General features: G+C 42.5%; 1 protein-coding gene across 5 annotated transcripts in view; it reads left to right on the top strand.

The window, feature by feature from the left end:
• Nucleotides 1–13,449, top strand: part of Ss18 (SS18 subunit of BAF chromatin remodeling complex) — a 56,042-nt gene extending 42,593 nt beyond the window's left edge. For 3 of the 5 annotated variants that reach the window (XM_021150369.3, XM_021150367.3, XM_021150366.3), the window contains 3 exons: nt 2,612–2,734; nt 5,624–5,757; nt 11,786–13,449. In XM_021150369.3, the coding sequence (XP_021006028.1) occupies nt 2,612–2,734; nt 5,624–5,757; nt 11,786–11,812 (284 nt within the window). In that variant the 3' untranslated portion in view covers nt 11,813–13,449. Of the gene's footprint in view, nt 1–1,788; nt 1,882–2,611; nt 2,735–5,623; nt 5,758–11,785 lie in introns of all 5 variants that reach the window. The other 2 variants (XM_021150368.3, XM_021150365.3) reach the window with 1 other exon arrangement.
• The last annotated feature ends 986 nt before the right edge of the window (nt 13,450–14,435 follow it).

Here is a 14,435-nt window from a genome sequence, read left to right as displayed (position 1 = left end):
GACATTTCATCTGCTGCTTTTCGTCAGCATACAAGGCATAAAGGCATGTCTGTGCTAAACACAGTCACCAGGACTCCACACAAGAAGCGTCGGTCAGTGACGGTGCTATGGCTGCGTAGCTCTGCTTAGAGCTGAGTGCTTTTAATCTCAGGTTTTCTCGCCGTTGCTATTCAGAGTATTGATGCTTTTTCCTCTCCTTAATTCTTTGTGGATAGATTAAGCTTTTTTTTCTTAAATTTAGACTTTATTAATAGTACATTCATAGAAGATTTCAAAGGTGGCATCTATCTGGTAAATATAAGTAATCTGAGAATAAATGATCTTTTAAAATCAACTTTAAAGTACATCTTAAGCAATTGTGTTGAACTTAATGGTTTTGGGTCCTGAACATTTCCTGAAATATGAACTTTGTCTTATTTTAAACCTTTCTATTGAAAATAGGCACCTTATTTTTGTAACTATTAAAACTCAATGTTTATTACTCGTGTTAGCTTGTTCTTAGTCTAAGTAGTACCATGGTTTCACAGATGTATGTATAGTAGGCCTTGACATGTACAGAGTCTTAGCCACAATTACATTTCCTTAGGCAAAATTGAGTATCTTCTCTCAGGTCCAGATAATCTTGCCCATAAATACATGGGTGAGTATTTGGCTGAGTTTTTCTGCAAAGGGCCAGGCAGTGAAGGTTTTGGTCCTTGTGGGCCATGTGGTCTTGCTGTCACATTGCAGACCTTTAAAGATAGCAAGAGAGCTGCTGTGGGCAGCACTTAAAGTGAGCGGACATGATTGGGTCACAATAGAACTTTGATCTCAGCCGGCCACGGCCACAGTAAGCTGGTTGATCATCTATTGCCAGCTCTTAGAGGCTTTCATCCTAGCACAGTGCGTGTGACGTGTTTGTGACTACAGTCCTAACTAGGCCTTTCTGGAGCACTAGTACCCATTTAGCAACTGAAGGCATTAGTTCCTACATTTTGTTTTTAAGTGAAACATTAAATAATTAAAAAAAAAATAGTCTACTGGTAGAAATTACTCAGGAAATATGAATTTTATGAACTCTTATGTGCAGAATACTCTAGAAATATTTCTAAAGATGCTTTAAATGACAGCATTATAAGATACATTTTTACTTGGGTGCCAGTCAGGTGAGTCCCTGTGAGTCTGAGGCCAGCCTGGTCTGCAGAGCGAGCTCTAGGAACCCAGGATGAGAGACCATATCTTTAAAAAAAAAATGACTTTTTTTTTTTTGGCATCTGAAAATACTGTGAAACACTTGTACTTGATGCAATAAACTATTAGAGTTGTTAGAAACTCACTTCACTTCTTTTCGGAGTACAAACTCAAGGACCTCATATTTTGTATTGTTTTTAGTGTGTGCTAGAAATGGCGTCCAGTAGAACAGGGGTTTGATAAACTATGATAACTTCCATCCTTTGTTCATTCTGATTGGTCTCGAATTTCTTACATGTGAGAGGCCTAAATGTTCTCACTTTCTTTTTTAAAATAGGATGTAAGGGTTTTTGTCCTCAGTGAGGACTATCATAGTTTGGAGGACGAGTGTAACGTTTCTAAGACTACTGCTCTTTGACTTGAAATAGTATGCTTATAATCTCACAGTGAAAGCATTCACATTGGTAAATACTTGCTAATGCAATTAAGATAATTTTTTTATGTATTTCCATTTCTTTTTCTTTTTTTTTTCTTCAGTTTTATCTTAAAGTTTAATTGTAGGGTTTTTCACTCAGTGGCCATTAACGTTTCTTCCTGTCTCTTGTCGAATTGATGTAGGTCATAATGATTACGGTTATCAGCAACCGTCGTATCCTGAACAAGGCTACGATAGGCCTTATGAGGAATCCTCACAACATTACTACGAAGGAGGTATCTATATACCTTCACACGTACACATGCACATCCCTTCTCCAGGAATGGCAGTTCTTGCATAGGACAGCGTCTCCCATGCAAAGCTCTTGTAGAGTACTAGTGGCTGGCTGTCTGGAAAGTTACAGGGCCCCCCAAACAACCTTACAAAGATTTAGAATGTATAACTATGATGTGTCATTTCTAACAGCAGTAAAAAGACTAAAACATTTAAAAATGCTTTTTTGCTCCGTGGGAATTTACTCTTTGAACATAAATCCATCAACCCCATCCCCCAACCCTTCGTGTGTGCGAGTGTGTCCGTGTGTGCGTGTATGCATATGTATTATTTACATCTCAGCATAGAGCCTGTAGGGAACAGCTTGCTGACCTTGTGTAGCTAGTGTGTGCTCTTGTAGCTGTCTTTAATTTTGTCTTTTTTATTTTATTTAGCATAGTCATGATCTTAGGCCTGTGATGCTCCAGTAACTGTAATGCTCGTAATGGCAGAGGCGCTGAAAGAGCTGCAGTTCAACCTTGCACAATTGGCTTAAACTGCAGTTTGTTTGGCCGAAATCCTTCTGTTTGGTTTGAGTTTTTTCTTTGTTTTGTTAAGTTTTTTAAAAAAATCAATATGGCATTTCCTTTTGTTCTTGTATTGTTGGCTGTGCATCTTAGAGGGAAATACCAAAATCGTTAATTCAGCAGACTTCTCAGGACTTTGCGCTCCTCTTCTCCATTTCTTCTGTAGGAAACTCCCAGTATGGCCAACAGCAAGACGCTTACCAGGGACCACCTCCACAGCAAGGATACCCAGCCCAGCAGCAGCAGTACCCGGGGCAGCAGGGATACCCAGGGCAGCAGCAGAGCTACGGTGAGCATCTTCAGTCTGTTGTCTACCAGAAGACGTGGCAAGAGGTCTTCTGAAATACAGACATGGCATTTAACTTTTATTTTAAATGTTAATCATCTGTTTATCTGTTTAGAGAAAGTGGTGTGTGTGTGTGTGTGTGTGTGTGTGTGTGTGTGTGTGTGTGTGTGTGTAAACATGTACACGTGCTCACATGGAGCACAGTGCACACGTAGAAGTCAGAGGGTAGCCTGTGTGAGTCACTTCTTTCCACCATGTGTGTCCTGGAAATTGACCTCAGGTTACCAGGTTTGGTGGCAAGTGCCCTTACCCATGGCATCATCTGCCTCTCCAGCCGTTACCATTTTATAAGCATAATTTTAGCCCAGTCTGCCATTATAGTCTTGATTTCAAGTGTTCTTTTTAAAGGCATGGGAAAATAACCAAGTTGGTAAAAGTGTTTATTACACACGCATGAGGACCTGAGTCAGAGCCCCAGCACCCACCTGAAAACTACACCTCTTTAGCCAGAGCACTGCAGAAGGGCAGAGGGGCAGAGGCAGAGAAGCAGAGGTGAGGGTCCTTGGGGCCTCTGGCCAGTTACTTCTACCCAAAGACTCAGCTACCAGGAGTGTGTCTCAAAAAATAAGGCAGAGACTTAGAATGAGCATACACATACATGTGAACACATACCATAATCAAGGACACATACATGCAGGTGTTACCCTTAAATAAACTAATAATATCTGTTTCGAAAGAACTACAGACTAAAGATGGTTGGTTCATTGTTCAGTGGTAAGGTGACAATTTAAAAATGAGAAGAATGGATTTTTGCATCTGTTATGAGCTCAGATAAGTGATAATTAGGTACATAAGTAACTCACTATAAAAAGTACCGTTTTTTAGTGCAGAGCAAAAGATTATTCAGATAAATAAAGACAATGTTTGTTGTTCTAGCTAAAAGCACTGCTAAGGGTGTCTTTACTGAATTCGTGTATCCTACAGCGTTTAGGAGAATGTACAGCGGTATTTCCTGTAAAATATTCATAGTGCTGTCTGCTTCCTCTTCTTGGTGTGCACATGGCCCTGGATTTATTTTCAACACCAAAAAATCTATTACAATGTCTGACTTTAAATATTTTTCTTCGGTTCTGTATCTGTCTGTCCATCCACCCACCTATCCAGTCTTACATCTAGGCAACGTCCACCACTTTATGTGTAGAGAGTGAGGCGTGGGTAGTCTGCAGCAACAGTTTGTCAGTATGGGTGTGCCTTCTTGCTAACTGTTCTCTTTCTTGTGAGTAAGTGCTTTGGCCGTTGGTGTAAGCGTGTCTGCTTTCTTGTGAGTAAGTGCTTTGGGCGTTGGTGTAAGCGTGTCTGCTTTCTGGCACTGTCTTTGTCTGCCTATGAAGAAGCTGAGATTCTTGTGTCCCGTAGCAAGGGCATTACCACTAACTGATGGGGCATCGGATCTCTTCCCAATGAAGAGAAGTCTAGGTGTGTATGACGGCTAGGACTTATCCATGGGCTTTCTTGCCTTTTCTGAATGGCATTTCCTTTTCATGACTTTTGTACGTGAGATAAATTTTATCACAAGTACATGAAAACAAATTTGATGTCACTAAATGAGCTAAATATACTAACCTGAGAAAAACAGTTTTCACTTGGAAAAGACAGAAAAATTTTCTTTAAATACTTACTGATTTGTTGAATAGCAGGAATCCTAAAGGAGACCTCCCCATTGTGCTCATTTAGAGGCCTTACTGGTCAAACTGTCTTCTAGGTTGGTGTTTTAATAATTTGATATTCAATAATTGAATAATCTGGTAGAATTTATTTGAAGTTGAAAGTTGATTATTCTCTTCTGAGTTTCTCTGCAGACATTGGTTTTGTTTTGTTTTGTTTTGTTTTGTTTTGTTTTGTTTTTTGAGACAGGTTTTCTCTGTATAGCCCTGGCTGTCTTGGAACTCACTTTGTAGACCAGGCTGGCCTCGAACTCAGAAATCCACCTGCCTCTGCCTCCCAAGTGCTGGAATTAAAGGCGTGTGCCACCACTGCCCGGTGCAGTCATTGTTTTTATGGCTAGTCTTAAGTGGCTGTTGGGGAAGACACTGAAGTGTCCAAGTCATGAGCTTCCGCTGGAGAAATCGCTCTCAGCTGTCTTAGTTGAATTTCTAAAGCGGACATGCTTGCTTAATAGAGGCGGTCTCTCCCATAGGGACAGTTACACTATTAACAATACTTGATTCTCAGTGTGGAAATTCTCTTCTAAAATTTAATTGTATTTCACAGGGGTGGGTGTTTTGTATGTGTACCACGTGTGTGCTCAGTGTTTCAGAAGGTCAGAAGTGGGCATGGATCCCTGGAACTGGAGCTACAGAGCCATATCTGCAGCCTTCAAAGTGTAACTTTTCACTCAGCTTTTTTTCACATTACAGCTTGTGGCTTTTTGAGTCATTCATTTTTGATTTAAAATTCTGTTGATATAAGTTTATTGATGGTGGTACAGCCCTACCATTTTGATGATTTCAAATGTAAATTTAATCGCACAATTAGTATGTCATTGTTTTCACAACTTTAGTCAGAAATTATGTCATTTGGGCCTACTTCTGTGTTATAGAACCAGTACCTGATCCTGGCTAACCCATCGATCATAACTTAGTTATTATTGAGGGGTTACTGTGGGCCATTGCTTCCTGAGCCTGCCTTATCATAGTCCTAGTCATTTCACTGAAGCAGCAGCCCCTATTTTGTTTTTACTACAGTCATTAGCTTTGATCTCACTGTGCAAAAGTGACTGACTGCCCTTTCAGTTTAGATACAAGAATTTAGTGACATCTGTTTGAAATTATTGCTGAAATCGTGGAGACTCTTTCTAGCTTTACCTGCGTGCTTGTTGATCTTGTCTTGCAGGTCCTTCACAGGGCGGTCCAGGTCCTCAGTATCCTAATTATCCTCAGGGCCAAGGGCAGCAGTACGGGGGCTATAGACCAGCACAGCCAGGACCACCGCAGCCACCCCAGCAGAGGCCTTATGGGTACGACCAGGTAAGTTGCCTACCAGCCGTGGAGTTACCACACTGTTCTTCATTTCTGTGGACTTCTGAGTCAAGATTTCACTATGTTGTTGTTTTGAACCCATGATCTGTCAGGTTCCATGAACTGGAATTTCAACCATGAGGAATCACATGTAGCCCCCTTCTCATGATTGCTAGCCACTACTACACTCTAATTAGTATTTTAAGATATTTGAGAAGACCAGCACAGTTGAATAACAATCACTCTTGATTGTAAAAGCTTGAAGTACAACAGCAGCTCATTGTCCCCGGACACACTGTCATCGGTACTTCTCTAGTGTCCCTCATTAGTGAACTCTGCCTGTGCTTTCCTCTGTTCCCCAGTGCAGCTCACCCCGCATACTTGGACTTGCTGTCGGAGCTCTTTGTGTTCCAAGTTCCCTGCTCACACTTCCACAAGTGTTTCTATCGCCAAGTGTTTTTTCTCTACCCTCAATTTCAGATGTTGAAATGTGTCTTATCCTAAGATAAGATTCCCTAGAACCTGATAGTATTCATCTGAGTTTTTCTCTTTTTAATCAGACTCCACAGACTTGGATTGTGCGCCTAGGCACATAGGGATGCCCGTGGTTGTTCTGACTTGCTCTAGGAATGACTATAGACCTCGGAATGTTTCAGGTTTGTGCAGTGACTTTGCAGTGAGGACATCTTAATACATTCACTGCTTGTAAGGTACTAACATGGGGGAGTTAGGAACATGGGACTGTGTGTAATTCATAAGTCAGGGGTCTGAGGCTAGTGTAGAAGATGGCACAGTTTGAGGATGCTGTAACTGGCACTAGAGCTGCAAGCAGTGTTTCCTGCTCTGTCTGTCTGTCTGTCTGTCTGTCAGGCCTGCAGCCCTTTGTACCGGCACTTGGTCTGTAAGTGAGGACAAGAGACAGACACGGGAAGGGTGAGGTGCATGAGCGTGCCTGCTTCTGTGCAGAGCAGAGTGGGGGAGAGGGCAGAAATTGTACTCTGTGTACAGTGCCTGGGAAGGTCCGAAGGCCACACTAGGTTCCCTGAAACTGCAGTTACAGGCACTTGGGAGCTGCCGTGTGAGTGCTGGGAATTGAGTTCAGGTCCTCTGGATTAGCAGCCATTGCTCTTAACTACTGGGCCATCTCTCCAGCCCAGAAATAAAGTCTGTCTAAGAAGTAAAATTATTTTTGCATAGTTAAGTTACTTTTAAAAGACCTGATGAGGGTCCTAGGGAGATGGCTCAGCTGTTAAGAGCACTTGCTCTCCTGGCAGAGACCCAAGGTCAGTTTCCAGCAGTATGTCAGGTGACTCACAGCCACTTTTGCTTCCTGCTTCCAAGGGGATCTGACTGTGTCACGTGTGTGCACTGTACCCATACACAGAAACACACGGATATGCATAATCTAAGAAAAGTGCTTTAAAAATTAAAACCAGATTAGATAACTTGATGTATTTTAAAAGGTGAGACTCGAGTTGTTCTTGAAAAAGTGGTGTGCAGCTAAGACAGACAGATGAATGCTGCCGGCTTCTAGAGCGGATGTCTCCATCTTCCTGCTTCTGTCATTCAGCACTTCTCTGCCTCTGCCTCCTCCTCTTCTTTTTTTTTTTCTTTTTCCAATTTTTTATTAGGTATTTTCTTCATTTACATTTCAAATGCTATCCTGAAAGTCCCCTATACCCTCCTCCCCACCCTGCTCCCCAACCTACCCACTCCTGCTTCCTGGCCCTGGCATTCCCCTGTACTAGGGCATATAATCTTTGCAAGACCAAGGGCCTCTCCTCCCAATGATGGCCGACTAGGCCATCCTCTGCTACATACGCAGCTAGAGACACGAGCTCTGGGGGTACTGGTTAGTTCATATTGTTGTTCCTTCTATAGGGTTGCAGACCCCTTCAGCTCCTTGGGTGCTTTCTCTAGCTTCTCCATTGGGGGCCCTGTGTTCCATCCTATAGATAACTGTGAGCATCCACTTCTGTGTTTGCCAGGCACTGGCATAGCCTCACAAGAGACAGCTATATCAGCAAAATCTTTCTGCCGTATGCAATAGTGTCTACGTTTGGTGACTGGTTATGGGATGGATCCCCGGGTGCCGCAGTCTCTAGATGGTCCATCCTTTTGTCTCAGCTCCAAACTTTGTCTCTGTAACTCCTTTCATGGGTGTTTTGTTCCCAATTCTAAGAAGGGGCGAAGTGTCCACAATTTGGTCTTCCTTCTTCTTGACTTTCATGTGTTTTACAAAGTGTATCTTGGGTATTCTAAGTTTCTGGGCTAATATCCACTTATCAGTGAGTACATATCATGTGAATTCAAGGCCCATACCTAAACATAATAAAAGCAATCTACAGCAAACTAGTAGCCAACATCAAAGTAAATGAAGAGAAGCTGGAAGCAATCCCACTAAAATCAGGGACTAGACAAAGCTGCCCACTTTCTCCCTCCCTATTCAATATAGTACTTGAAGTCCTAGCCAGAGCAATTCGACAACAAAAGGAGGTCAAGGGGATACAAATTGGAAAGAAAGAAGTCAAAATATCACTTTTTGCAGATGATATGATAGTATATATAAGTGACCCTAAAAATTCCTCCAGAGAACTCCTAAACCTGATAAACAGTTTTTGTGAAGTAGCTGGATATAAAATTAACTCAAACAAATCAATGGCCTTCCTGTACACAAAGGATAAACAGGCTGAGAAAGAAATTAGGGAAACCACATCCTTCTCAATAGTCTGCCTCCTCTTTTATACCATGGTCCGCCTGAACTGCAAGGTAGAGCACTTAGGTAGTCAAGTTCCTGAACAATCCTGCTTCACACTTCATCCTACACAAGACACTGGCTGACTTGTTGTGTTTAGAATGTGTGTGGTGTGTCTTCATCTGTCTGTATGCTGACTGAGGCAGGGTCTCTGAGTTGAACTCAGAGCATCCCAGTTCCTTTGGTCTAGCCAACCGGCTTGCTGTAAGATCCTTCTTTTGTCTGTGCCTCTGGAGCTCGGGAGTTACAACCCATGCCTGTCTAGCTTCTGATCTATGTATTTTTGAGGTTGGATGAGGGAATGAAAAACCAACGTAGATTGTTCAGCACAATAGTGATAAAAGTTGTCGTGGCAGTTTATATAGTTACAGTGGGAAATAGAGAGTGAGCACCTACCTCTACCTCTTCAAGGTACATTTGTGCTCTCTGTCTCTGGAAACAGTTCCTTGGCCTGACAGTCTTGTTAGCCTCAGCTAACACACCTCCCCCTCCCACCCCCTACCCCCATGAGTGAACATTGAATCAAGCAACAGATTTCATTACCTCTCCTTAAAACTGTATCTACTAGCTTTTTTTCAAAACCTTCTCTTTTTCAAAACTGTAACTGTCATTTGTCCTTCCTGGCTTAGCTGATTCCATCCTGCCCTATCTAGAGTCTGTTCTCTACACAGGACCTGGAGTGATCTTTTAATAACAGTCAAGTTCTGCCACTTTCCCATCAGTGGTGGCTACAGTGTTGAGAAGTGTTAGGTTTGTATGTTGGGCCTGGGAAGAGAGAGCTAACTCTTTCCAGTCTCCTGCCATACAGCCCAGCTGTGGCTACAGCATGCGCAGCTGCCCTCCTTATTCCTCTTGCCTCACACTGGCCTCCTGCTCTCCCTGATGTGCGTCAGGCTCTCTCAGAACCATTTTGGTTTTTTGGTTTTTTGGGGTTTGTTGTTGGTTTTTGGTTTTTTTTTTTTTGGCAACTCCTGGTACCTGGAACTGCCCCCTCTATCTGCAGTCCCTCCCACCTGGCTTTGTCAGATGGCTACAATAGTGAACACCCACCTTGGATTACTTGGTCTTCCTGTCTCTATTGTAGAGACACAGTAGATCCTGAGTTCAAGGTCATCCTCCAGGACAGTAGTGAGTTGGAGGCTAGACTTGTCTATATGAGACTGTCTCAAAAACCACAAACAGAATAACTCTCTTAAGGTTTAATTTACATGTAACAATCTACACATCAAAGTTGTACAGTTTAAGCCGGGCGTGGTGGTACACGCCTTTAATCCCAGCACTTGGGAGGCAGAGGCAGGTGGATTTCTGAGTTCGAGGCCAGCCTGGTCTACAAAGTGAGTTCCAGGACAGCCAGGGCTACACAGAGAAACCCTGTCTGGGAAAAAAAAAAAAAACAACAACAAAAAAAAGTTGTACCGTTTAGTGTCTTTTAACTGTATGCCTATGATGTCATTATCAAAACCAAAATAATGAATCATCGTGCCCCACGGTTTCTGTGCCCCTGACCCCTTTAAAATCACCACTGCATCCATTGAGACTCTCCCTACATGTCTGCTGATAGGCTGTCACTATAAATTTATAGTGTGTGTGTGTGTGAAGGTCAAAAGACGACTTATGATAGTCAGTTCTCCCATCTGTGGGTCCTGGGAATTGAACTCAGGTCATCAGACTTGGTAGCAGATGCCCCTGCAAAACCCTCTTGCAAGCTCAGTCGGACTTCTTTTATTGGCCATAATTGTTTTGATATTTGCTCTTATTGTTGTGACCATGAACAATTCTTTATAGTTGACTAGTACTCTTTGATAAGGCTTTCTACCCAGTTTCAGTTAAAGTACCTGAACAGCCAGGTTCAATTCTTTGTGGACACATTAATTTTTTTCATCTAAATACCTACGTGTGGATGTCACATGGTAGCTGTGTGTTTAGCTTGAGTCACTGCTGGCCTGCTGCCTCCCTTCACTCCTTGCAGCCTGTGTGTTACTGCCTTCTAGGTGACAGCAACTCAATGGTGACAAAGCTAGACACACTGATGCGTTTGCAGAGCTGTCACCGCAGCATAGAGAGCATCGGGACAGACACTGTCCAGAAGGATTGCCTCCTAACCTGTATCAACCACAGCTACAGCACAATAAGTAGTTGTGTTCATCACTACATAGGACAGTGATCTCACATGGAAAACAAACTAGACAAGCCCCAAGAAACTATTAGAGACTAGAGTAGAGGGAAATGACGCAGACCCTTTCCCAGAGGGAGGGAAAGGGAACTCCCTAAGAATTAGTGTGACCTGAAGACATCAGAGCTTTTTAAGTGAAGACCTTGAGTGTACATACTCACGTGAGCACTCCAGCACCATGGTGCCCCCATGGAGATCAGAAGATGGTGCTGGACTCAGTCCTTCCAGCCCTGGGTCCTGAGCTCAGGTTTTCAGGCCTGAGCCAAGCCTTCCCCAGGCCCCTTCCTTCCCAGTGAGTTGTGGGCAATTCACTTTCTTTATTAGCATCTCACTTCACATTGCCAGGGGAGAATTACCCACCAGTATTGAGACTTGGTGTGTTAATTAATCAGTTCACTAGTTAACTTATTTTGGGACAAGCTTTCGTTATCTTCTTGGTCTCAAGCCTTTAGATTGAAGCAGTTCTCTTTGACCTCCATGGTGGCTTGGACTGCAGCCATAAGCCATGCAGGGAAAACCCTGTTTCCTATCCTCTCTGACATGCCAGGATCATAATAGATACAAGGTAGGATTTAATATCATCAGTCCTTGGTGGAAGGGAATCTGGTGCAGAGCTGCAGTTTACCTCTCTCAGTTCATGGGTAAGGAAACTGGTCTGAAAGAGGGCTTGCAGCAGGCGTAAAGATACCAACAGGGTTAAAGTTTGTGTGTGTCTGTGTGTGCACGCGCGTGTGTGCGCACGCGTGCTTGAGCAGGCGTGCATTTACCACAGAGTCTGTAGTACTTCATTTTGACTGCATTGACCATTAATTAAGCTTTGAGATGTACCTACTCTCCCTGCCAGCCCAGCCCAATCCAAGACTTTCACATGTGTGCTACCGGGTCCAGCTTTGAAGTACTAATCGTCTGGTGATGTGGGCTGTACAAACCGTTTGCATTTGAGTATAATGTCAGGAAAATTAGAGTGATAGTACATAAACATTTGTATTTATTGGATGTATAGTCACTTTCCTGATATGATGATATGCAAATTATATTTGTAATTTTCTGTGTTAAACTAACTTAGGTTAAGCTGTTGGCTAATTCTGTTTTTCGAATTTATCTTTCAGGGACAATATGGAAATTACCAGCAGTGAAAATGTCCTTACATTCCAATAGCCAGTACCTATTAGCAGCCACATTGTCACAGCACTGCACCATGGATACCCCCCCTGGGAAGACTCCTTCCATTCCAGCTAGGTTTTGGGAAAACCTTTGGCTAAGTGGCTGCTTCGTCAGCAAGTAGCTGTTATGGTTTAGTTTGTAAAGGCTTCAGTAGCTACCGATGCACCTGATTTCACGTTTCTACTCTAGATGGCAACATTGGACAGAAAATGCATTGACATAAGGAATTTGCAGCCGTTTCAGAACTGTGTTCCAAATGGACTGTCACAGCCTGAAAGGTGTGAGCAGCTGTGTGTGTGTTCACGGAGCTTCAGGGGGTTTCATACTTTTCCACCGATTATTTTGTAAGGGGAAGGGGGAAATGTACACTTTTTACAGCAGCGATATTTTGTCTATTATGTTTATTTCATGTGATAAATATGCAAAGCGGTACACTACACACTGGGCAGAATCAGAACCCCTGTTAATGTGGAGTGTGGTAGATGCTCGGTGCTGTGGTGCTCTGAAGACAGGCGAGGGGAGGCAGAAGCCCACCACAGGCCCGCTGTTAGTTCTTAGAGGAGACTCCTCTCTCTTATCTACCAGATTAGCAAGGGCGCTGTGATAGTTTTTTGAGTACAAAGACATTTTTTAAAAAGCCTTCCAGTTTTGTGCATTAAAACCTTTTTGTAAATATGGTTTATAATACTGTTTTCAAACGCAAGGCAATAATTATGTTGCATCTGTGAACTTTGGCAGGTTTGTGTAAAAAGAGGGAAGCCTCTCTTAAAACAGCAATAACAGAAAAGGAGGAAGCGGGAAGTTTTTATCTTGTAATCAGGGAGCGCTCACCACGTCAGAGAGCAGTCAGCATTGATCTCACCTTACTGTTTCTTAACATTAACATGATTGGTTCATGGAGCAGGGAGAGTCCAGGAGACTTCACACGCTTGTGCTCTGACTTGGGCATAAGCAAAGGGCGCCTTTGTGTTCCTCTCTTCATCTTACTTAATGCACGAGGAAAATGCTTTGATGGGCATTTCTGATTCGCACTGAAAGCCGACAGGTGACATTTTACGGTTTCTTGTTTTTAAGCACAACATACTTAATCATTATTTGAGACTGATTATTTTACTTAATTTGGGGATATGCCATGGGGCAAGAAAACATGTACTGAGATTTCTAAAAACATCCTATTTAAGCATACTTTAAAAATATCTAGCCCAAAGGTAAGTTGCTGTATCCTCACAGTTGTCTGCATCCAGGGAATATGACTGCATATAACATATCTTTGTAATTGAATTAGTTTTTGCCACTTCTAACTGAAAACAGAACAGGAGTGCCATAAATTCAAAGAAACAAAGCGTACTGTTGTCAACATACTGTAATCAGAGGAGGGATTTCAATGTGTCTGGATGAGAGTGTGTGTGTTTTTAAGGTCAGAGTATAGGGTGTTCTTCAACTTGGACAGTAGAAAATAGGCATCAAGTGTGAACCGGTGAGGCGTGGACAGCCTTCTTGTGACTGAGATGCTTGTAAGTTCTGTGCCAGGTTCTCCACCACTGTGTACTTTATTGCTATTTAAAACTGTATCAACTCTAAGGAAAGAATAAATTATTTGTGATTTTAATTTTCTCATTTGTTTCTTTAAATTAGCTCTCTTTGACTCTTACTGTTTTGTCTGGAGACTGCACTCTGGGTTCCTAGTCCGGCACGAGTAGACGGTGTCTGCATTCTAGGACTTGATCAATATTCTCTTGCCATGCCCACGTTAATTAGAATTAACTGTTCAGTAATCAGCGTGTTGTGTAGGATGTTTGTTGCAGAATTCTTTCTCTGAAAATGAAGTCCGTGAAGCTATAATCAAGATGACTGAATTAGATAAATGAGTTGAAGAGACAAAATTGTGCTGATCCCAACCTGGTGGAGATACGTTATCTCATTTGAAATGAGCTCAACTGACATTAAGAAATAATTTGTCTTGCCAACCCATCTTCTGTTGTCTTATTCTCCTTTAATGGAAACTAAAATTGCAATTTTAATAAGCAGAATTTCCTCCAGGACTGTCTTCCTGGAGACTGGTGCATTTGCAAGGTTTAATTGTTTTATAACGGTCCTGTTTCGTAAAAGTTTTTAATTGGTGGTGACAAAGATTACCGTAATCCTTTGGTGCCTGGTAAGAACAATAACTTCACCGGCAGCTTTTCTACCGAAGCTGACATTTTCATATAGAAAAAAAGTAGAAATTTTATTTTATCAAATGAATTATAATAAGTTTTGTAATATCCCATGAAATCCAAGAAGTAGAATCCTAACGAGTAGCATGGCTGTTTCCGAATTGCCAAGTGTGCTGGTGCCATTGTGTGTGACTATTAGCGTCATTCTGCAGCTTTGCCTGGTGGCACAGCGACCTGCAGAGAGTGGGGACATGTGCCCCACGTGCAGCTACACACCCCACTCACTCAGCACACGGGCCGATCTTCTGTTGTCTGTCCTCCTTCCCATAAGCAGAGGCGAGCACTGTTACTTTGCTCTTAAATATTTCAGGAAGGACCTGAAGGATTCCTCGTTTTTTACAAAATGCCTTGCTTTTTAAGAATTCTTTTGCTCCGAGAG

Source organism: Mus caroli, unplaced genomic scaffold (assembly GCF_978045245.1).
Source record: "Mus caroli unplaced genomic scaffold, Mus_caroli_1 scaffold_19, whole genome shotgun sequence".
Lineage (NCBI taxonomy): Eukaryota > Metazoa > Chordata > Mammalia > Rodentia > Muridae > Mus > Mus caroli.
The sequence above is the reverse complement of the archived record's forward strand: the minus strand, read 5'-3'. Positions and strand labels throughout refer to the sequence as shown.